General features: G+C 38.8%; 6 protein-coding genes across 7 annotated transcripts in view; 3 read left to right on the forward strand and 3 right to left on the reverse strand.

The window, feature by feature from the left end:
• Window positions 1–140: 140 nt before the first annotated feature.
• robl22E lies at window positions 141–635 on the reverse strand. The gene is made up of 2 exons (XM_017138649.3): window positions 256–635; window positions 141–185 (listed from the first exon to the last, which is right to left on the reverse strand). Exon 1 carries the CDS (start codon window positions 548–550, stop codon window positions 257–259), a length of 294 nt encoding a protein of 97 aa, XP_016994138.1. The 5' UTR covers window positions 551–635; the 3' UTR covers window positions 141–185; window position 256.
• A 4,910-nt stretch (window positions 636–5,545) lies between these two features.
• LOC123003183 (uncharacterized) lies at window positions 5,546–7,270 on the reverse strand. Its single transcript, XM_044394831.2, has 2 exons — window positions 7,113–7,270; window positions 5,546–7,056 (listed from the first exon to the last, which is right to left on the reverse strand). Exons 1-2 carry the CDS (start codon window positions 7,158–7,160, stop codon window positions 5,578–5,580), a joined length of 1,527 nt encoding a protein of 508 aa, XP_044250766.2. The 5' UTR covers window positions 7,161–7,270; the 3' UTR covers window positions 5,546–5,577.
• A 234-nt stretch (window positions 7,271–7,504) lies between these two features.
• Window positions 7,505–8,216, forward strand: LOC108055343 (uncharacterized). The gene has a single exon (XM_017138653.3). It carries the CDS (start codon window positions 7,603–7,605, stop codon window positions 8,152–8,154), a length of 552 nt encoding a protein of 183 aa, XP_016994142.2. The 5' UTR covers window positions 7,505–7,602; the 3' UTR covers window positions 8,155–8,216.
• An 8,542-nt stretch (window positions 8,217–16,758) lies between these two features.
• On the forward strand, window positions 16,759–18,122 carry LOC108055336 (Golgi-associated plant pathogenesis-related protein 1). The gene is made up of 4 exons (XM_017138647.3): window positions 16,759–16,900; window positions 17,075–17,182; window positions 17,248–17,474; window positions 17,530–18,122. Exons 1-4 carry the CDS (start codon window positions 16,886–16,888, stop codon window positions 17,618–17,620), a joined length of 441 nt encoding a protein of 146 aa, XP_016994136.2. The 5' UTR covers window positions 16,759–16,885; the 3' UTR covers window positions 17,621–18,122.
• The window catches only part of LOC108055335 (MKRN2 opposite strand protein), a 66,422-nt gene continuing 60,792 nt past the window's right edge, over window positions 18,122–23,751 (reverse strand). For both annotated transcript variants that reach the window (XM_017138646.3, XM_070213503.1), the window contains 4 exons: window positions 20,178–20,406; window positions 19,658–19,990; window positions 18,872–19,058; window positions 18,122–18,541 (listed from right to left, as the gene is read on the reverse strand). In XM_017138646.3, the coding sequence (XP_016994135.2) occupies window positions 18,128–18,541; window positions 18,872–19,058; window positions 19,658–19,971 (915 nt within the window). In that variant the 5' untranslated portion in view covers window positions 19,972–19,990; window positions 20,178–20,406 and the 3' untranslated portion in view covers window positions 18,122–18,127. The remainder of the gene's footprint in view (window positions 18,542–18,871; window positions 19,059–19,657; window positions 19,991–20,177; window positions 20,407–23,751) is intronic.
• Window positions 21,173–23,751, forward strand: part of eys (eyes shut) — a 65,157-nt gene continuing 62,578 nt past the window's right edge. Inside the window, exon 1 of the mRNA XM_044394800.2 lies at window positions 21,173–21,909. The gene's annotated coding sequence lies outside the window, so the exon portion shown is untranslated. The remainder of the gene's footprint in view (window positions 21,910–23,751) is intronic.

The raw sequence follows: 23,751 nt of genomic DNA on the forward strand, positions 1-23,751 counted from the left end.
GGCCAAAGGATGCATATTGAATAAGACTGCTCGGCACGCAAATGACATTCCAATTCAATTCCGATTCCCAATGCAAATAATTTGCAGCCGAATGCTATTAATGAAGGAATTCTGGTTGGCGAAATGGAGACTATCACGAATATGTTAATAACATTTTATTTGCCGAACACTTTGACTTTAAATGGCTGCCAAAGAAATGAGGTTTCGGTCTTGTATTAAGAATATCCAAAGAATATGTATTTTGTTTAGTCCTACACTAGTCACAGGGACTCTGGAGCACCATGATGAAGTAATCCTCCTGCGGACACAACATCAGCTCGTGCTGGAGAGTCCGCAGCCGCAGGAAGGTGAATTCGTTGGTGGCATCCATGTCCAGGACCACCTGGCGAGCCTTCTCCCTCACAGTTTGCATTAAAGCCGCATAGTGCAGAGTCTGGTTGTATTCCAGGGTCGTCTTGATGGGAATCCCATCATTGTCCACCACAACTATCCCGATAATGTTCTTCATGGACTGAAAACGCTTCAGCAGCTCCTCCACTTCGGCGGACATTTTCTATCTAATTATTTTACTGAATTTTCGAAGTGTATGTGTGTGAGCAACGTATTTGACTTTTACGAATAATAACAGCAAATGAACAAAATTTCAAGGCTTACTTAAAAAAATTATTTTTTTATAAATCTTGTTCATTATTTTTTCATAAATAAACTAGTTGTATCATTATTATTAAAAAAATTTCATAAAACATTTAAAATCAAATGAATCACCTTTAAGACTGTACAATACATTTAATAAATAGTATTTTTTCACCGTGTAATGTCCAAGGGACTTTTCATATGACGGGTTCATTCCATCTGCCAGTTTAACGAGTCGATACAAGTTTTATGATGTTCGGCATAATCCGGGGGAGCTTCTGGTGCTGTTGTGTCCGTAAATAAGCATTCAAGTTGGCAACAATGCCGGATGTCGGACTGCAAAAGTTTCGCTTTTGTGGATGGCAAAAGTACGGAAAATTAATTGAATGCTGTTGATGCTGCCAATGCCCCTTCCCCCAGACGTGCTTTTGGTCCTGATCCTGATTCTGCTGCCGGGCCTGGACCACTCGAAATGCAGATGAAATGTTTGCATCAAGTTCGAGGCGGTGCGGAAATTATGCCACTCTTCCGGCTCCACCAGACTTCGGCAGACAAAAGCCGGACTTCGGACTGCGGACTTTGGACTCCAGCCAGAGTTGTTATGAAAAAGAGTGTAAAATTGTTCACTTTTTAAATTAATTAAAAGTCTTAAAACTCATAATGAAATTACTCAAACGGGCAGACAGACGGACAGGCTGGATGTGAAAAGGATTCGGGCAGTGAGTGCATACATATATGCAAATTCCTGGCCAGACTTGAGGGAAATTAAACTTCTTTTTCGACTTCTGGATGGCAAGGAAATTCATTTGGTAATTAAATCAATGTCCATGTGAAAAACCTCAAATGTAATTTGTCATGCAATTCCGGAGAAGTCAAAATGTGGAAAATACTCTCTCTAACTTCGTTAAATGGGGCTGGAAATGGAAATGGGCGGGAAAAATGTGGGAAAGCGTCTATGCATTTTATTGCATATTTGTTGAACAAATAGTTAGTTTTGCATAAAAGAAGTAAATAAAAATAACCAAATTGAAATGCAACAGGAGTCAGAGTGCAAATCCTCGATCCTTGTTTTCATGTTGATGCTCGCTCACGAAACTAAAATATTTACAAATGTTTTCGCAATTTATGCAACCTGCAAACATTCGCTTTTCACCAGTTACAAAGTCACGGTAAAACAAAAACCCTTTTTCCATTGTGCAATGCAATTTTGCAACTCTGATGGTGATTTGAGTATTTGTTTAAAGTGAAAAATATGCTGCAATGTAATTTGATATTTATAACATGTTTGTCTTCCTTTTTTTATAATAATTTAAGTTGGTATTTATGCATAGAATTTCGTCTGGCAACGCCAGAAATCACATTTAATTGGTTCTGGCCTTTCAGACTTTGAGCTTTAAAATGCTAAAATTTTCAACTCTGACATTTAAGCGATTTAAGTCCACGTAAATTTTATTTCGATGATATTTGACTCTTTTAATGAATCTGTAATTAATCGCAAATTAATTGATTTTTTTAATAAATATGCCTGGTCATATTTATCATTCATCTGTGGGATTTCCTCTGCTTTGTCACCTCTCGTTTCCTGCAGTCGGCATTTGCATAACGCTATTTAATAAAGAATAATTTATTAATCAACGAATCATTGGCCATATTTGGCCATTCTGGCTCCTGCAAATATTTCAACAATGCCACTAGGTGATAATGAGATCAACAGAGCCCAAACGACACACCATACCGACCATTCTGAGAACTCAAATTTAAAGTGCCAAATTCGAGTAAGTGAATTATGAGCCTGGGCAAGTTAATGAGAATCGGATTTCATTTGCAATTAGCAAGGAGCACACGCACACATCACATTGTCAGGGCCCACAGCTTTATGCCCTCTATGTTGGTTAATTTCGTTCTGGCCAAAATTTAAATTATGATTGAGCATTGAGCATTGCTGTGGCTGTGTACGTGCCAGCTTTGTTCTTAATTGAATTTTAATTAATTGCCGTGTGTGACGGAAAATGCACGACTGTAAAGCTGTTTTAAAGAGCACAATAATTATGTTTAAAGGAAAGAAAGGCTACTAAATTAACCCTTATTAAAGTTATTTGAATATATTTGGCGGGAAACAAAAAAATTAACCCTGTATTTCAGCATTAATCCATAGGACTTTTGAATTTAAAATATATTGTTGCATAATTGTAGACACCTTTTTTTTTGATATGAAATATATTGTAGCATACTTCAAGACACCTTTTTTAAGTGATTTTAAAACCTTTATTCATTTACCATTAGACGTCATTGTAGGTATGTATAATTAATTTTCTTTATTTTTCTTCCGAGCGTAGGCATATAATTTCCATTGAGAAAGGTTAATGTCACTAAATTCCCAGAGGTAAATTGAACCTTTTGAAATAAATCGCTCGGCGTGCTTCTAAATATAGCGTCAATCGCAAGTGAAGTGTCAGAAGGGATAAAACACGGCACAAATCCACGAAAATCGCTTCCTGCCTCCGCCTGCAATGCAATCTGATTTCGAGCGACTTAGGGTCCTTAAATAAAATACTCCGATACTGGGGAGCTGGTAAAGTGTGAAACTTTTTCATTTGACGCTCGCTTGCGCTTGCAAACTCATAAGCAAAAATGCCGGGGGATAACATTTTAAATTAAATATTAGAGCGAGGGCCTCTGTGAAAGGAGCCTCTGGGCAGGATAAATGCGTAAACACGATACCCCACTGTGTGTTCAAGGATGCCGTTTTCGACTCTACGTGGGGGTGTGAAACTGTTTGTCTGCACCTGACGCCTTTTTGTTGTGCTTTTTAGTATTTTATTACATTTCTCTGTTTGTGGGTATATGTGGATATATTTTTGGATGAGCCTGTTTTTGGCTTTTAAACCTAAATCATCTTGATAAATGAAAAGAACATTTCGGTAAGGAAATCCTTTGAGTGGCTAATCTTTGTGATTTGGGGAGCACTTTAATTATATTACCAGATATCCTTTTTATACCCGTTACTCGTAGAGTAAAAGGGTATACTAGATTCGTGCAAAAGTATGTAACAGCTAGAAGGAAGCGTTTCCGACCCCATAAAGTATATATATTCTTGATCAGGGTCACTAGCCGAGTCGATCTAGCCATGTCCGTCTGTCCGTCTGTCCGTCTGTCCGTCTGTCCGTCTGTCTGTCTGTCCGTCTGTATGAACGCTGAGATCTCAGAAACTACAAAAGCTAGAAGGTTGAGATTTCCCACACATATTCTTTGGCTTCCTACGCAGCGCAAGTTTATTTTAGCCGAGCGCCACGCCCCCTCTAACGCCCACAATCGCCCACTAACGATTTTAAAATGGGTCCTCCGCCCACATCTTTAAAGATTTCCGAGAAGTATAAATGCAATTTTGTTGTGTATATTTATACCTATCGAAATGTAGAAGACATTTTTCAAATCGGACCATTCATTAAAAAGTTATACGCTTTATAAATTGTCAACATATATCTATCTCCCTCGCACTCCCTTTAGCTGAGTTACGATTATTAGTCGGGACACCAACCCGACACAGCGTTCGCACTCCCTTTAGCTGAGTGACGGGTATTAGATAGTCGGGACACCAACCCGACTATAGCGTTCTCTCTTGTTTATTTTCTATATTATTTGTTTTTTTTTTCTCTTATTCAATTATGTATTATCCATTTCTGTCGATTACGAACCACTTTCCGCTTAGTTCTTCCATCGCCACTTTAATGCCCAGCAGACCCACCACATTTTCTTATCAAAGTGCAAAACTTTCATCATATTTAACGAAAAAAGGTCAACGATGAATAAAATAGGAAAATGAAAAAAAAGGAAGAAAAACCTTGACATCACCTTTTTCAATCAACTAAAAAGTGTCTTGTGCGCCACCGACTTTCTCCTTTCTCCGCGCCACCAGCACCACTGACTCAATAAGCCGGCATTTTATTTGCATTTTTTTCGTCACTTGCCCGCCGTCTGTCCCAAAGGCTGTCTGTCGTCATTTCTGCCGCTTCGCTGGCTGCTGCCAGCCGAGTTTTTCACTTTGGGCCTCCAACGATTCTGGAGGAGGAGGAGGAGTGGGAGGTGGCGTCCCAGTGGGTGGCGGCAGGAGGTGGAGCCAGGAGGCTGGAGCCATCGGCGGCAGCAAATTCATCATCGTCTCAGCACGCGTCTGTCAGCCGCGCTAAGGATACAATAAATGTCTTTCGCGGTCGCCCATCTCGCAGACAGCGTGTCCTTTCCCAATGTGTCCTGATGGCCTTGCTTACACTCGAAAAAATATGGGTAGAACATGTTAAGCCTGACATTTTCTCATGATGTGTTATTTCTTAAAATAACAAAAAAGAAATGTATTTAAATTTTTTTTTAAATCATTAAATTTTTTTTATGAACAATAAGTGTTTTTAATATTTTATTACATTTTGTTTAGTGTTTCTGTTGGTTCCTTTGTAGCCAGGACACCCTGTATGTGCTGTGCTGTGTGTGTTTGAGGTTGAGTGAAATACTCTGTCGGATTAATATGCAGTAGCGCTTTGCATTTTTTTGTAGCCTTCTCTTTGGTTTGTATCGTCATTTTCCGTTGCTGTTGGTTTATTCATTTGCCTTTGCCAGCAGCAGCTTTTTCTTCTGTTTTTATATATATTTTTCTTTTTTTTGGTTTTGCCTCTTAGCCCTGAGACTCAGGTGCACTTTGGGGATAACAAATTAAACAACTTTATGCAAGTGGAGCTGAATAAATTGCGACGGGTCTCGGAATATGGATTCACTCGACATAAGCAGGTTTTTTCCTGGTTCTGTTTTATTTTTTTTTTAGAATAAATATAGTTATTGGGATTACAGAAAGTGCTTTCAATTGGCTTGATATTTTTTTGTAATTAAATAAAATCAAAAAGTTTTATAAATTGTTTAATATTTTTATTTCGCAGTTAACCATTATAAAAGCGCCTATTTCTTGGCTTTCTGTCTGGCTGCGCCGTACACCTCACGGAACTGGGGATACTCCAATTTGCTGATGCTCTTCAGCTCGAAAAAGGCCTGCTTGGCCAGCCAGTGGATGACGGGGCTCCTCCACTCCTTGAGCACAATTTGGTACTTCTTATCCTGGGTGTCCTTCGACTTCATGACCTGGCCGTAGTTGTACCACACGTAGATCATGCAGCGCAACTTGTAGACCCACAGGTGATTGGGCACCGAGCGAATGATGTCCTGCAGCCGAGCGGTCTCCTCCATGGCCAAGTTTCCCAGGACAGTGTGGTCCATCAGGCTGTGGGCGACCTTCAAGTTGCCCACATAATTGTTGCGATTCTTGGTCAGAGCGATGTTGGCCCTATTGATCAGCTGGTCGGCATTATGGACTCCACCGGGCGACATGAAGTTGTACTTCACATTGAAGCATTCGAATTTCGCCAACTGCTCAAAGATGTCCACATCAATGTTGTGGAAGTCCTTCCACCATCCATCCCAAGAACGATAGTTCCTGCCCCGATAGATCTTGGTCCACTCCTTGCAGAGACTTTCGCGATGACGGTTGATTGAAAGAGCGGTAGACTTTTGGTCATTATAATCATCGTAATGGACATCCTCTATCTCGTTGTAAATGTGCTGAATGATGGGCGCATCCTTGGTTTTTTTCTTGCGTATTATATAGTTGGGCGTCTTCTGGAAATAGCGCACCGCGTACGATCGAGACTCCACAAAGGCCGACTTCGCCATTTCGTTGGTTAAGAACGGCAACTTGAAGCCAGCAATCATAAAAATCTTATCCGACGGCTCAGTACCTCCGGATGTTGGTTCAGGTTGATTAACCGACTGTCCATTATTTCCAAAGTTTTTATTGAAAAACTCACGGCGTTCGAAATCATCATTGCGATTATGTTCAGGCTGTCCATTGTTTCCAAAGTTACCATTGCAAAATTCTCGGCGCTCAAAATCCTCATCACCACGTTGATTTAGATGCTGTCCATTATTTTCAAAATTTGCATTCGAAAATTCTCGACGTTCGAAATCTTCATTGCGATTATTAAAAACAGACGGTCCTTCTGGAAAACCATATGCATTCGAAGGCGGCTCCTGAGTCCTGCGATAATAGGGTTCCTGAATATTTTGGACGGGTTCCTCATCGGGAACTTCGAAAAGAGCACGGCGAACTGGCGGCGAGCGTTCGCGTTGGAAACTTTGGGGGTTTTCCCAAATGAGATTCTCCGGCGGCGGTGGAGCACTGGTATTCAAATTGAATTGCCCTCCGGAATTAAATCCATTCCAACCACGCTGATTGCCTAACTCGCGATACATCATATCATCATTGACGGGGGGACGTCTGGTCACCATCCCATCGGTATTACCGAGGTTTTCGAAAAAATTGCGCTGCTTGATTTGCTCGACCGCGTGAAGAGGCAATGGGCGAGGACCACCTATGGTCATCCTCTGTGGAATTGTATTTCTTATGAATATTCCTTAATTTCTACACTTGAACAACTTACTCTCTTCATAATCGGCCGGTCCCTAAGCAAAATTGGACGAGTTGACATTTTGCTGCTTACTTCCAAGTTTCGATGAAATAAAATAATTTTTTTATTCCGGAGCTCCTCAAAGCATTCACTCGCTATGAAAATAAAATTCAGAATGATGATTTCCTTTATATGACTAAGGGTCTAGAAAATCGCCGCCTACTATGCTTAAAACTATATTCTTTATTCAATTACATTTTTTGATTTTTGCTGCTGAATTTGCTGCCATATTTAAAAAGCGATAAAAGATAAATTTTTTTAAATTTTATTTTTAACTAAAGCCATTCAAATATGTACATCTGAATGCAACTTCTTACAAATTTATTTCTAAATTTAATAACTTAGTAAGCCATGCTTTAGACCTCACATATAGAATTCTTAACCAACTTGCAGTAATCCAGAAAAAAGTTTTCCGAAAATTCTTGTTTTTTATGTAAATTGAATATTTTTTCAACGAAATAAAATGGACGCCTCTTTTATGATTGCCCTGCTCATTTCGATATTTTGCCATTGCATAGGCCTCTTCTACAATCCCGTGGAGGCCAGTACGGAATCGACTGTTTTCTTGATAATCGCCATAATGTTCCTGCACAAATTGAAGTCGGAGAGCAGAAGGAGTTCAAGATTAATACAATTGGGAGCAATACTCGAGGTGGCGGGCCTTTGTCTGGCGATCCAGGTGCTTCTGGTGGCCATTTGGTTTCCTGTCTTTCAAGCTCTGCAATTCTTGGTGGACTCTATCTGCTGGAATTTGCGTAATTATGTGAGCGACGAGCATGCCTGGATGGTGGAAAAAATCAATCAATCGGCGGTGACAGCGTTTCTACTGGTCATGGAGTCGGCCTGGTTACTAAAGGGTTTCGAGATCAACGATGTGCAAAAGTTTTTCGGCTGCAAGGACGACTGTCTCTCGAACAGTGTCCTTTCCCTTGTGGCCAAAGAGGAGGTTAAGGTTTTGCGCCGGGAAAGGATCAACTTGCAGAAGGAGCGCTTCTTTCAGTCGGCCCGGAAGTAAATAATTTATAATTGTATTCAATGGACTTTTCAAATAAAACTAAATATATTTATTAGCAAGTATTTATCCCCGTTCATTTTGAATGCAGTTTTCTTGTGCTTATACATACCTATTGAAATGTAGAATAATTTTTTCAATCATGCATGCTAATCTCCCTCGCACTTGCTTTACTTTATATTCGACTACAGCGTTCTCTCTTGTTTTGATATTTTGACGAACCAGAAAATATTTTTTCCCCACTTTAAGTTTCAATTCATTTTCCTCACTCCTTTAAGAAACAATAACGACAATATGCGGCAAGCCCTGCTCCACTGGACGTGATAAACTTTCGGTAATAATTTATTGCAATCACTCAACTCAACGGCCACGTCAATGGCCACGGCAAAAAAAAGAGGACAAAATGAAAAAGCCGGAAAAATATAAGTGTAGCTGCGAGTGGGCAATATTTTAAATTGCATCCCGAAGGATGGTAAAAAATAAGAGAGCACAACCAAGTGAAAACATTCGAATAAAATGTGCCGCACATTCGACACACGTCGCGACAACGAATGTGCAAAAAATTGAAATAAATAAGATATATAAAATGGTGGGACACAAACACACACACACACAAGCGATTGGGGAGTCAACAATTTATGCATCGCAGATACATATATATTTACGACTCCCCATTCGATGCGATAAGTGTGTTTATTTGAGCTTGCCCAATGCAATATTTACAATGCAGCGACACCAATCTTGGGGCATCTCCTGCGGCACACGCGGCGTATGTGGAATGCGGAAAATGGAGGATATGGAGGATGCCTGTTTGCTGACTCGGCGACCACGCCCCCTTTTGTCCCATAGACTCTATGGGCGCAATTAAAGCAAACAGCCAGGGGAAACTAATCTCGAGCGGCTCGTAAATTCCGAGCGGGCATTCCTGTGGGACACCACACCCTCCGAAGGATATCAAGGATAGCAGCCCATCCTCCTTCCTTGCCTCCTTCCTCATCCGGCAATTGAAGCTCTGTACGAAATCTGCGACGCCGGCGGAATGACTAAGCTGCCTTTCTAATTCCTCCTCGGTTTGTTTACGCTGCCAGCGAATCTGGAGAGGATATTCATCCTCTTCCTCAAGCGAGAAAGAAGTGGCCATCGCATGTGGAGCACAGAGCACCTAAAAGTGCCAGATGCTGAGCGCATGAGTTCGGGATTGAAATGCCGAGCCAAGGCATCATTTGCATATTAATTAAATGTCAAAAGGGTAGCGTCAGCAAACAGTTTGTGCCCGCTTCCAATTAAATTGACTTGCGACGAGGACGAGGATGTGAGGCTAGCTCAATCAAGGTCAACTAAGAAAATCGAAAGATGTTTACAGATGAAAACGGGATACCCTGTAGAAAGAAATTCCCCAAAAGTTACCATGTATAATTTTAAAACCTTTTCTACATTTTTCTCCTAGCCTGCCATGCTAACGAATTCGATTGGCTACCAAAGTACCTAATCCAAAAAGCCTAGAAAATGACTTTTCAACTTTCATTCTACTTCACCAAAATTGCAGTATTCTTAGCCAAAAATTGGCATCTGTCCATTGGGAAGCCCACTGCCATTTCCCACAATCTCTGGCCATTTTCAGGTCGTCTTCTTGACTTGAAATGAAAATTCCATAACCCGCTTATGACGCACTGCTGAAAAAAGGCTGTAGGATGAGGATGAAGATGAGGATGGGTATGAAAAGTCTGCCTGACTACGACAAGTGACATTTTGCGTCAATGGCTAAATGGGTCTCACTTTTCTGGTGCTGGTGCCCAAAAATTCGTCAGGCTGAGTCTAATTGGCAGATGCACACAAAACAATTGAGGTTCTGGCAGGGTGGAAAAGTGGATGTAGGTTAAAGTGTTGAGGGATTTCCTCTACTGCGTACTATGTACCTACTTATTAGCTGAATTAGTACATTGGACGATTGTCCATATCTGGTAATGCCAAGTGTGCATAAGACCCACTGACAATTGACTACGGAGTTGGCTTTGATTTCATCTTTGATGTCTAATGGATATTCTTTGGTTAAACTCCAACTAATCACTATCCAAGCCCGACTTATCCGCAATTCCCCGACATGTCAATTAAGTGATGAAAATTCCTTATCTACCCACAAGGCACCAGGGGTTTTCCTCCCCACCACCGCCACTGGCAACTGTCTTCGTCTCCGGTTTTGGTAATTTGCCAGGCCAAATGTCTGCTCAAGTCAAATGCGAAACTTGGCAACCGCAGAAGCAGCCACTCGAGGAGCAGCTGTCAAAACGTATAGACGATGTGAAGTGGATACATCACGGAGCTCCGGCAACAGTTGAAAAGGCTTGCGAAGCGATAGACAGGCAGAGGGATTTCGGCAAATCCCCAACTTGCATTCCACATGCTGCGGCTCAAAAGATATGCAAATCTTTAGCGCTGCTGGAAATGTCAAGCGAATTCGGCAGCAGGAAATTAGCACCCAAATTACAACAGAACCGCTAGGAATGTTCTAGTGTGTTAACTACGCATTCATTTTGAGTGATGAAGAATATTTATTACAAAAATAATTAAAATGAAATCAGTATTTCTGTTTTTAATAGAAAAATAAATTTTTTTTATATTTATTTATTTTACTTATTTTTACTTATTCTCTCACTCTCTCACTCAATTCTCTCACTTAAGAATTTTTTATAAGTTACAGTACAAGTGTTAAAGTGGTTTATATATTTAATATAAATTTGAATATTTTTAAAAACTTTAACTAACAAGATACCTTATAATAAGAAGGTAAACTATTTTTTTAGTACTTTTTTTGTCAGGTAAAACTCGAAGAAAATGTATTCTCCCTTCCAATAATATTTTTTTAATATTTAAATAATTATAATGATGGGCACTTTATTAATAAAATTTCAATAAAAGCAGTAGTTAGTATATAAGTTATCATTTCAATAAATCCCAGTGCCATTGTTGAATTGCTTTAAGTGTGTGCAAGTATTTTCCAATTGGTTTTCCCACTTTCCGGCTGTAACTTAGCATTTTCCCGGCAGTCAGCAAATCCAGTTACTCAGCTTGAGCGGCATTTTACGCTTCACCGCTTCTTCTCGCAGAAATTCCTTCGTATTTCCAGTGTTCACTTAAAACGATTTTCGGTCGCCAGTCGAGCGCGAGTAAGTCAAACGGAGTGACCTTTAGACTGAAGTCGAATAAATCGCCTGATGGCCAAAAAGGCATTTACCAATTGTGCACTTTCAGCAGCTGCAAATTTTCCATTTAACCATTTATCCATTCAACCCACAAAAGTATGCTAAACACGTGGCAAACCGTTTTTGTGGAAAATCAAATTATCAGCAAATTTATTTAATGCATAACATCGGGGATGACCAGATAGCCACAAAAAATAAATACGCTTTACACACGCAATTAGCAATATTTCGGCGGCCAAAAAAGCCATTGAAAATTAATCGAAATCAATGGCGATTTCCCGTGGTATTTTCGGTTGATTTTTCTGTGTCACCCCGATAGCCGGAAAATTGGCTCCGAAAATGCTAAGCCACAAAAGCTTTCAGTTTCGGTAGAGCGTATGCAGGTTAACCCACAATAAATGTTTATCAATGAGCCATTATCAGCTAATGGCGAATGCTTTGCATAAGCCAAAATAATCAATTTCGAAATATATGACCACCTGAACCTGAAATTGACGAATCAATTTAACACATAAACGCCTATGAGTCAAGTATCCATGGGGCCCAAGCCCACTAAATTTAGCATAAAAGCCCAAGTTTAGAAGTTTCCGGGAGCCACATTTTGTTTGCCTTTTCCCCCTCTCGAAATGGAGCTAGCCCGAGTTGATGAACTGTAAATGAACTTTGTGTTTGAATTCGATTTAGTTTTATTGCAACATGCTTGAGCAGCAGCACTCCATCTAGACATTTTCCCAAGGACTCGGACTCATGCATCCGCCTGTGGGTTGCGGAATCGAAAGTTGGGCCATTAAATAGCAGCAGCTGCAATTTGTGGCCCATGATACAGCCAATGTACACATAATATCTGTGCAATATTGGATGGGTTATATGCAGCCCTTTCAAGCATGTAAGGAACATTTTCTTCAAGGAAATCTAATGAAAATTCAGGATATTGGATAGGTAGAACTTATATACTCCATGGCAACACTGCTTATGCGTGATATTGAGCAGTTAAGTCATCAAAACGAAATCACAAAACGCAAACAGCTGTCATCGCCAGCATTCGTGTGACAATTAAATGACGCACATCATTTGCAGTTATGTCTTTTTATAAATTTTCCACTTAATATGCATGACAGTCCTGCAGATTTTCACACAACCGACAAATGAAGACAGATGAGTTGACAATTAATCCCGGAATCGCAATCGAGCATGAATTTCTTCTCCAACCACAACTATATATAAGGATTTAAAGTACGTACAAAAACTTATCAGTCAAGTGCAGAACGGGCTTTATCCGCATCAACTTCACTTTTTATTTACATTTCCATTAAGTCAACACGAAGAAAAAAGAAGTGGCCAAAAAAGCAGGACGAGGAATATAACGAAAAGCCCTACTTCAGCACAAAAAAAAAAACGAAAACGAAACGAGGTGGAAAATTTACTGAAACAAAGTCAACACGAATTTGCAATTTGGTATAAAATTTCCACTGCGACCGCTGCACAAATTGCTAATTCGCTAAAAACTTCAAGTTGACACAAGAAATTTGTGTGAATTCATTTTTTATGCGCCTCCTGTGGACGCGGCGTTGAATAAGAGAGCACGATTTAAGTAAAGGGAGATAGGGAGTGCAAAGTCAACTGCTCGGGAAACTCAAGTGTGACTGAATTTTCACTCCCGATGTCCTGCCTTTTGAAGGCATATTGATAGATGTTTTACATTGCCTTGAAAAAATATTATTATACAAAATTTTTGTACCCATTAAATTAAGCAAACATTTTTATTTATTTTTAACCAAAATGTAAAAAAAAATAAGTTGTTTTAAGTTAATATATTATTGCACACAAATATATATCAATCCTTTCAATAGTTTTATAAAAATTCTTTATCCTATTAAATTTAACTAGAATACATTTTTTTTGTCTGACCGAAAAAATTGAAAATAAATAAAATGTTAAAATAAAATAAGTATTTCAATAATAAAATTAGAATCAATTTTTTTTGTAAATGTAAATTAAACTAAATAATATCTCTACTTTGTAAAAAGTCCCCTAATTGTCTATTTATGTAGAATTAATCCATCAGAATTGTGCGTCAAAAAGAAAAGCGCTTTAAAAACAATGACAAGCAATAGTGATATGTTCTTGACAGACTAAATAAATGTTTTGCAAAGCTGATAAACCAGAATGATAAGATATGTGACGGAAATATATTTAAATGTTAAGGTCAGCCAAGGACTTTTTATCACAATCAGGTTTTAGAACGTTTTAATCAACAAATTAAATGTTTGTATTATCGAAGGTTAATCTCTCACCATAAAGTTAAGTGACTAACGATTTGTATAATTGCCGCCACCACTTTCCCCATCCACTATTCGTATTTGTGAATGAAATCAGTTGTTATCTTTGCTCGTTTACGATACACTTTGTTGTTGCGCTTATCAAAATCAAAGCAAATCGTCGACAGTTTGTAAATATTTGCACGGCACTCTCGACATTGAGTGGGAACTTGACAGGGCTTTGTATTGAAGCTTATCGCGAGCACTGTGTTTGCATATTTTATAATCCCCCCTTCGATTCTCCCGGGATTCCCCGAAATTCGGGGCATCTGAAGCATTTGCAGCAGGGATCACAAAGAAAATGCATTTATCTTTGGCCACTGATGCATTGGTTGTTATTAATATATCCGATTGATAAATACCCCAGTACTAAATTAAAAGTGTCAACGGAGGAACCTTCAGCTTTCCGCAGCTTTGTTCCTTTTTCGCCCCAGCTGGATTTTCGACAACAAAGCATTTGACATTAGTTGAGATTTTCAATGCTTTTACCCCATTTTCCAACATTTCCCCCCATTTCCACGGCGTTGAAAACGTGTCAAATGGAGCAAGAAAAACGGCCAGGGGATGGGATGGTGTTCAGTTCGGTTCGGAAAATAAGAAGTAGATTGGTTCGGTGCAGCCATAGAAAGGCATCTACATCATCGCCATGACGCCGGGTCTAAACTGTTTGCCAGTTTTGCCAGCTAGCCAGCTTGCAGCTCGGCACTTGGTCAAACTCTCGGGTACAAAGTTCGCCAAATTGGAAAATGCCAAGCGAAATGCCGAGGAAATGCAGAGAAAGCATAGAAAATGCGGTAGGGAAGGAATGGTTTTAAATGCCGCTCAAGGTCTTTCGCTTCCGATTTGATTTTTCCCCCGTCTTTTGCACGTTTTGTGTTACGCACTTATGCTGACCGTCTATTTTTACACATTAATTAGATAACAACCATAACCCAGACAAAACTGAGCCCTAGCATGGCGCCAGTTTATAGAATCGATTCTGCAGGGGCTTGACTCATGTGAATTTCTATTCTATTAGGTAAAAGCAGTCACACCCACAGCGGCAATCACAGAAATAATACCTTGACGGTAAAAATTCCTATCGTTGATTTTTAAATTTTATTTGACTCATGGGAATTGTGGTGTAAAAAAGTACAGAGTGAATTACCACCCAGTCACACCCACTGCGATCTTGGCCATAATGCCTTGAGAGTAATGTAGCGAATTTCGCAAAGCGACACTGCCCTAGTTTTATGTGCCATTATGACTCAATGTGGATATAGCTTTGTCTTTCAATTGGAGTCATTATCTCTCGGGGTCTGTCAACAAAACGGTTCAAGAACGTGTCCGATTGCATCAAATAAAATGTTTGTATTAACGTTTCCGTTGCTTGATTCCACTCAAACTAATGAATGGCAAGAGAACTGTCTGTAAGGCGACAAATGCACATTTTCATGACTGGAAATCAAAAAACAAGATTAATTGTAGGTGTGTCTTGAATATTAATTGGCAAAAAAAAAATATATTTATTTTAACTTTTATTAATTTTAAAATTTTTGATTAACATATTTTACACATTTTGTTTTGTACTTTTTAGTTTAAAATATTTTTGTGGCGTATTTATGTAAAAAACACAGGTTAAATAGCTTCTCCATTAGAGGATAAATAAATTATATTTATTTCTTTCTATCAACCTTCTTTCGTTAACCCATTCTGTTTGGCAAAGAATATATTTATTAAAAAAAAAAACACTTTATTTTCATTTTTATTATTTTTTAAAATCATGATTACAATATTTAAATAAAACCTTTTATTTTCTGATAGTTTTTTCAGTTTAAATATTTTTAACAGTTTGTATTACTTAATTTTAAATACTTTTTTGAAAAACAGTAAAAAGTAAGTAATATAATAATAAGTTCGATTTATTTCTGTGTATCAATTGCAAAGTTTTAACCCGTTCATTATCATTTAGAGTAGTTGACTCGATGACGGTGTCAAGTCAGCCCGTGTCATTTCCTCCAGGAGCCACCTCAACTGTTGAATTCAATAATGACACTCGATCCAGCTCCCCGGCGAGTAAACAACAACGGCATTAGGAAGTGGGTGGCGGCAGGTGGCAGTTATACTTATAGCAAAACTTTGGCCCGTGGACGGGGAAAACTTATTTGCTTCGAAATTACGTGTCGCCAAAGTTGGCCGAGGCGACATTATACAATTTATATGCACGTATTGCGCTCTATCCAAGATGAAATGTCGACTCTGAGGCTGAGACTGAGGCTAACGCCGTGCCTGCTCATCAACGTCATCAACGAGAATGTAATTACATTTTCCCGATTCATGACAGTTTTGCATAACCAAGGGTCCCGTTCATGCCCTCGTACTCGTCGTCATCCCCGTCCCCATTTCCGTTTCCTGTCACTTCCTCCTGTCTGGGATATTGCGTTCATTAATGAGGCAGGCGCGAGTGGCAGCCACAAAAGCCGAGCCAGGGATATGGCATCTGGATGGGGCAGGAATCTCCGTCTCCGGGAACCTGAATGAGTTTGCAATAAGCCGTCGAGAAAACTTCATTTAAAATCTATTTAAAATATCTGATTATAAAGGGTAACCATAATGGAAAGGTGCGCAGAGTTCATAAAAATCAAAGTTGATGGTATTTGGGTATTAAAATAAGTGACTGCTATTGCACGCCACTTTTTAATGATTTTAACAGGAAATGAAAACTTTTTTTATACCTTATAATAATATCATAATTCTTTGGAGAAAAAGTAGTATAAGAAATATAACAATAATTACCTTTCCCAATTTTTTGTAATAACTTTTCATAGTAAATTACCAATAATACAAATTAATTGTTTTTTGCTGAAGTCTCTACAACAACTCTTAAGCTTCCTTTCAATATTTACATTGATTCGCGTCATAATTCGCGGCATTTAAAACTGTTTCAGACCGCTATTGCTGGCACGTCATGCCCAAAGATTAGTCAGCCTTTGTCGGAACCCCACAACTGCGACTGTTCACCAAACTCCATACAGTTGTTGGGGCGGCAAATCAACTGATAAGAAAATCTGGGCAGGTTGCATAAAAACCCTCGCAGAGCCCCAAACGACTTCAGTTGCCACCGACAAGTGCCAGCGCCAGTGCATAAATATTTAAATTAAAATTAACAAAAGCATTAGTAGTTCGACTTAAGTGGATTCAAGTCAAGTGTGGAAAAGTGCATTTAAAAACTGCGAAATGAGTGTTCAACAAGTAAGAAGGAAAACTAATGAAAATATCATTTAAGAATCCTTTATTTGTTTTTAAAAAATAATAATACAGAAAAAGTTTTAACAATGTGTAGTGCCTGTGACCACAAATTAATGTTTACCAAAATACTTATAATAGTAGTTTTTAGTTTTAACCGTGGGTTTTATTGTTTCTTAGTTCGAGCAAGAAGTTCTTAATGCCCATAATTCATATCGGGCCAAGCATGGAGTTTCGCCCTTGATATTGAGCCCCAAACTGAATCGGTTGGCCACCGAATGGGCCAAGGTAAGATCATCTAGGATCTGTAGCTACGTAAAACTCTCTATTCAGACATGATTCCCTTTAATCAGTATTTGCTGTCGAGCAATCGCATGGAGCATCGCCAGAACAGTGGATATGGAGAGAATATCTACATGGCCTCCGGGGGAAATCTAGAAGGATCGGATGCCGTCAGATCCTGGTACGAAGAGGTACGACAATACAATTGGAATTACCCCTCCTTTCAAGGCAGCACGGGGCATTTCACTCAGGTGGTTTGGAAGAGTTCCACTGAGTTGGGCGTCGGTTTTGCAAAAAGGTAAGACCTTTTTATTGAAAATAATTACGTGATTCTATTTAAATATTTTCCACAGGGGCAATACCATCTTTATAGTGTGCAACTATAATCCCCCTGGCAATTACAACAATTTGTTTAGGGAGAACGTAGTTCCCCCGAGGCGATAAAAACGGTTTTATTTATAACCTACAGTCATTCCAAAGATATACAGGAATTTTTATACCCGCATTAGTGAATTTATATTTTGTTATCAGGGAAGTACTCTAAATAATTTCTTGAATATCCCTCAAAAATTTTTTAATTACTAACATTTCTTAAAAGAAATACCAAATGGTATAACGGATGAAAGCTTTACAAAGTAGCCTTAAATATTTATACCTTCCCATGGATATATACATACGAATATTGAAAACCAAATATATGCAGCCAAAGAAACAAAACAATTTTGAAAAATCCTTTAACATTTTTACAGAAGGATTACACCTCTCCGTAATTGAAATACTTACCTGTAAATTTGTAACCAATAGATAATTTTTGCTTAAATTTAAAATACATACAATGAAATATACATACAGTTTTATTTAAGATCAATTATTTTAAATTTCACTATAAGGACTTAAAATGTTACAATATGATAAACACAGTTAATACAAGAGTTCCCCACATCGATTTAATTACTCTTCGATGGTGCACAGAGTGGGCCGTGGGCGGGAGGCAATACCGGCAATAATGCTGCTTGAATATCCTTTTTTTGAGACCTTTTGGCTGCTGCTGCCAACACCATCGCATACATTCGAGGAATAGGAACTTGAAGGAGTTGCGGATGCTGTTGGCTTACTGCGATTTTTGGGCTGCTGGCGATGGACGTAGATTCCACTCCGTCGAATTTTGCGATACAACGAGATGTACTTTCCCGCCGTCGTCGTCCTTGGAACAATGCACTGTTCACAGAAGGCGGTCTTGCTGCGGGCGGCCTCGCTCAGGTGGGCGTGGCCCAGGGCCTGCAGGAAGGCCAGGACGAAGGCGTAGCAGTTGTGGCTCTCCTCTGCATAACTGGCGATGGACCACCGCACCGACTGGGCGCAGATCTATTAATGCAAATGTTCGAAAGGAGCGATGGAAGCTTAGGGATTTGCATTGATTTTGATAAGGGTGGATCGATTTGCTTGGCCAAAAAATATAAAATCAGATAAATGGCAATAGGAAGCAGTAGGATTTTAAAATGCAATGGAAGAATGTCGTATTTTGGAAGGAATTCATTGGAATTTTGGTTTAAAAATATATTGATGCATACTTTTAGACACCTTTATTAAATGATCTTAATTTCTGTGGCAACTGTCAACCTTTTATTAAACAGTTTTTATCTCTTGCAACAAATCGAGCCACCCTAAATTTCAAGGACCGCATTCTGCACTCACCTGCTGCAGGACTTCGTCCCAAAAGTCGTGCCACGGCTCCGGCACATCGCCCACCATCAGCGATTGCCGCCACTCCGGCGGATTATCATCCCGCCGATGGCGGCGCAGGCCAAAGCGATCGAACTCGACGATGTCGCCGCCGGATGTGGTCACTGCGATATGCAAATCGGTGGCGTTGCTGTAATCGCTGCGGAAACACAATGCATCAAAAATGTATTCCAGCCATAAAAGATACTCCGCCTAGCAAAGCCCCAAAGAAAAAAAAAATGTTCGGGAAAATTTGCACAAATTTGTTTGGTCTGAATATTAGAGATGATTCTGGCTACCCGAAATAAATGGAGAGAAGCCGCTTGGAATAGTCTGCCTCGTTTGCTTGGCTTCGGTTTATGAGATTTGAATTTTTTAAATTCAGAAAAAATCTACACCTTTTGAATTTTAGTGCTTCAATTGTTTAAAAAGTTTAGAAAATGTGGTAAACAATTTTTTTTTTGCCAAAAAAAACCTTAATATAAGCATTATTACTTTATTTGGAGAATATTATATTTATATTTTAAAATGGGACATGCAAGAAAAGAATATTTATTTGTATTTAAATTAAATTCTCTTTTAAAAAATGATAAGCCATATAAAAAATTCCCGTCCATTTTCAAAAAATGCAAAATCTTCAATTTGAAACGCAGTTTGAAACTAATAAAAACATTTATTTGATTTGTTCGTGGATTTGAGTGCCACCAGCTGCAGCAAATATGCTTTTGGACTGGTCGGTACAGTCTGAACGATACTCACTTGAGGAAATCGCCGGTGGAGGGACGCAGGACAATGGCGCATGGATACTGTGTGGCCCGCACAAAAGGATATGGCAAGCGAAAGGGCAGGAGCAGCAGACGGGGACCACCCCTGTCTAGTTCCGCATTTGGATCCGCATTCGCATCCGCATTCGTATCCCCATCCGCATTCGCATCCACATCCGCGTCCAGTGGGGCATTGCAATGGGGACAAGTGTGCGGCAAAGTGAAGCAGAAAACTTTCACGTTGCAGTGATGAAAACAGAGGATGCCCGGATCCGAGGTAATTGTGGTTGTACTTGTCGTAGCCAACATGGCTCTGTGTATGAGTTGCCTGTACAGTGAAAGAAAATAAGAACAAAAATAATTTTATTTATTATTTTATTTTATTATTAAAAAAACCTAAATGAAATAAATTGGAATCAACTAACCAATTTAATTAAAAAATTTTTAAATTTATGTTCTCACCAAATATTAAATAAAATATTTTTTGACGTCAATATCAATCACAATAAAAATACCTTTATTGGTGCTTATTTCTCTAAGTTGCGGCTCCTACTTCTGGATCCTGTTTTCTGGTTCCTGGATCCCGGCTCCCGAGTCTCCCCTTCTTATGTGCCCCTGGCACTGTGGATCCTTCGCCTTCTGCCCGTATTATAATTGATACACTTTGTCTATTGTGCCACTCTCCCCGTCTCCGTGGCCTTCTGTCTCTTTGGTGCTTGTGGTTTTTGGCCTGAAGCGAAAGGCCTGAAACGAAACGTAACGAAAAATTCTTGTAAATAAGCCGAAACCAGACGAAGTTGCGACCAAAAGCGGTTTGCCCGGCACATTCAGGCGGTGAACACTTTCTGTGGTCAGCAGAAGGTAAAGGGTCATGGAAAAAGACTAGGACTACCAGGGAGTTCAGGCCAAAACTGTGCGCCCATTGCGATATTTGTCATCATTATTGGTTGGTCCTGGTTTAAGTTTACTCAAAAGCTTTTTGATGTTGGAAGCACCCAGACAAGAGGCAAACAAATTGGAATAATAAGTAATAACAAAGCAAATAGGTAAAAAAAAAATTTCAAATCATTAAAAATATTATAAAATATATTATTTAATTTAAAAAACAATTTTAATTAAATAACATTTAATTTAAAAACAATTTTAATTAAATAATATTTAATTTTAAAAACAATTTTAATTAAATAATATGATTTATTGATTTAAGCCTACAACCCAATGTAACCTGTTTACTTAGTGTCTCCCCCGACAATCAAAATGATTACCAACCCTTGTTAGCGTGCCTGGAAAATCTTACTTACCAAAACCGTAAGTGCCGCACCCTCTTACCACAAGAAAGCTCCTCAATCAATTAAAACCATTTCGCAGAAAAGCCACCCTAAAAAATCAGTCATATGTTGGCCAACGAAGAAAGCCGGCTTAAAAGAAAGCGGGCCAACACACAAAAACGTAAACAAACCGGCAAAATGCGAAACCCACCACCTGACCAAAGGAAAAATCGGAAAACTGAATGCCACCAAATTGCCCAAAACAATAAAGAGAGCGAGGGAAAAGCTAACGAAAGAGAGCCAGGGAAATTCTATCACCAAAGGTGGAAAATGCATAATTCACGAAGCAAATTTCCCGGCTTCTCGCCACTGCGGACTCGGCTTTTCGGGAACGATGGCTCTAAGGAAGCTCGAGGCGAACCAGTTGACGGCGAGCCGTGCGAGCAGACGGTCGTGTTTCAGTCGCAGTCCCTCAAGGAAAGGTTCCCGACTTTCCCCACATATAGAAATCCATTACCATCATTACCATCGACACAAGTGCAACGTTTGTGAGAAACAGAGAAAAACTGTGTGAGCGATTTCGAACGCAAAAACGCAGGATATATCGTCGCATTATCCTTGCCAACCAAACAAACGAAAAACAAAAAACCTTAAAACAAAAAAAAATCAAATAACGAACGGATTTTGCTTGTTTACAACTCTTGCGGTCAGGACTTTTACGGATTTTCAGGGGGGTGTTTAGTCGTGTTAGTTTCTGTGGTTTTCCGCCCCGTGCCCTCTGTGTGTTTGTGTTGTGCTGCTGTAAAGTGGAAGACGCCATGGCAACACATTGCTAATCGATGACGTGACCAAAAACAACAAAAATAACCAAGGGACAAGGATAACAACAAAAAAATAAGGAAAAACCCCAAAGGAGCAAAGCGAAACCCCCTCTTCACACTTGGGATAACACAAGGATAATGACCATAAACTGACTTTGGTATGTGGCAATCAACATTTTGACAGCGAAAATTTGGCTAACTGATAAGTGTTGCCGTCTAACGAAATTCATTTTTGATAGCCCCTAAGTTTAGGCCCTTTTTGCTGCTTTTGGCAACCTCTTTTCTTTTGCGGCCGAATGCCTCGTTTCAAGATCGAAAAAGATATGCCAGCACGGAAAGTTGACATTCCGCAAACAAGCACGAGGAGCTGCCAAAAGGATATAATTTATTTCAACTTTTCCTTTTTGGCCCTCTTAACCCAATTAGTGGGCGTGGCACTTGTACGAAATTAAAATGTTTACTTTGCAAACTTGCCAAAAAATTGAGAGAAGAACTATTCATGAAAACTTTCTATGACAGATTAAGTGGATAATTTTCTGAAATGGGTCGCTAGATTATAAATTGCATAAAGATAAGACAGGTAATCGGTGCAGAATATCCTTAAATTCAAGAAAGGTATGTCAAAATAATTATACAGTCAGGAACTACATTTAAGTATTCGAACCAACATTTTCCACTATAAATATTTAAAGATTTTGAACCATGAAAACTTATAGAGTAAGTTATTCTGTTTAACCTTTGTACAACTTTATGTTCCCAACAAGTTTCAACCTCTTTTAAGTTGGACGTTAGAAAAACAAAAATTCATAAGTGATTTAAAAGTTTTCTAAAGAAAATATTAATTGAGATAAATTTAACAGGTATTACATTTAATTTTATTAAACGCAATTTACATGGCAAAAAGAGATATTTTTTTGTGTGATTATCAATATTAAATGAAAAGACAAACATTTATTATTTTCTGAAACTGATATTCTAACAAATTATGTTTGCTTTACTGACGAGCAAAAAGTTAAATTGGTTTTTCTCTGGGTCATGAATAAGCCAAGTAAGCAGGCAAAGGCAAAATAAATTGTGGAATTTCGCTTAAAGCCTCGAAAGAAAACGTGGATAACAAGCAGGATAACAAATGCAATAAAGGATACGACAACAGGCCTTCGGAGACTCAAAAGGAAAGTAACCAGAGGTGGATGGCAAAAATGGGCCATAACAGCAACAATTTCGGTGAAATCCAAACAAACTTTATCTCTATGTTGTTTGCCAACTTGAATTAAACACGCCCCCAAACACACATGGAAAAAAAATTGTCCGGGAAAATCTCAAAGAGTTGCGAGAAATGAAATTACAACTTGCATCCTCTTCCAGTCTTTTTTTTTTGGCAAGGCACTTGGCCCAGAACCTTCTGAAGGAATTGTTTGGCCAAAGAAAACATAGAAAGAGAAGCGCAAAAAAATGTCTGAAATCAAGTTAAGTTTACGCATTTTTAGTGCAAATAAAAAAAAAAGTGAAGGCAAAAGGAGTGCAGGCTACAAAAGTAAGGAATAAAGTATTTACATGGCATAAGGCATTTTAAAAATGCACAAGCGTAAAAAAAGTTCTGGACAAAATCCCTTTTTTTTTGGTCATGCTTCAAATTATCCTATCTAAAAACGAATTTCATACACCCTGAAACTAAGATATTTAAATATTTTTTAGTAATATTTTAGTTAAAAGTTCAGTAAGTGCATTGCTTTTATTTAGTTTTTGTAAACGTTACGAAAAAAACTAAAAAATATATGTTATTTTGTTTATATAGTAAGTTCGTTCTGTTTCAAGATACTTTGATATTTAAAATATCCCTCCGAAAGGATGTCCAAATATCAAGTAAATAATTAAGTGTGAGAGAAGAAGGAGCTGCCAGGACCTGCCAGTAAGTAAATTTAACGGCAGCAACTGACAGTAAAAATTGCTCAAAATTTTATTGTCCTGTGCTTCCCCCTTTTCTTGGCCCTTTACGTCTT

The sequence above is a fragment of the Drosophila takahashii genome, chromosome 2L (genome assembly GCF_030179915.1).
Source record: "Drosophila takahashii strain IR98-3 E-12201 chromosome 2L, DtakHiC1v2, whole genome shotgun sequence".
Classification (NCBI taxonomy): domain Eukaryota; kingdom Metazoa; phylum Arthropoda; class Insecta; order Diptera; family Drosophilidae; genus Drosophila; species Drosophila takahashii.

Excerpts from the sequence above, each read along its gene's own strand:
- robl22E (XM_017138649.3), bottom strand. The coding sequence starts at position 550 with ATGTCCGCCGAAGTGGAGGAGCTGCTGAAGCGTTTTCAGTCCATGAAG.
- LOC123003183 (XM_044394831.2), bottom strand. The coding sequence starts at position 7,160 with ATGTCAACTCGTCCAATTTTGCTTAGGGACCGGCCGATTATGAAGAGA. Across the intron at positions 7,057-7,112 it reads ACCGGCCGATTATGAAGAGA|AGGATGACCATAGGTGGTCC; the intron begins GTAAGTTGTTCA and ends ACAATTCCACAG.
- LOC108055343 (XM_017138653.3), top strand. The coding sequence starts at position 7,603 with ATGGACGCCTCTTTTATGATTGCCCTGCTCATTTCGATATTTTGCCAT.
- LOC108055336 (XM_017138647.3), top strand. Across the intron at positions 17,183-17,247 it reads TGGCCACCGAATGGGCCAAG|TATTTGCTGTCGAGCAATCG; the intron begins GTAAGATCATCT and ends CCCTTTAATCAG. Across the intron at positions 17,475-17,529 it reads GGCGTCGGTTTTGCAAAAAG|GGGCAATACCATCTTTATAG; the intron begins GTAAGACCTTTT and ends TATTTTCCACAG.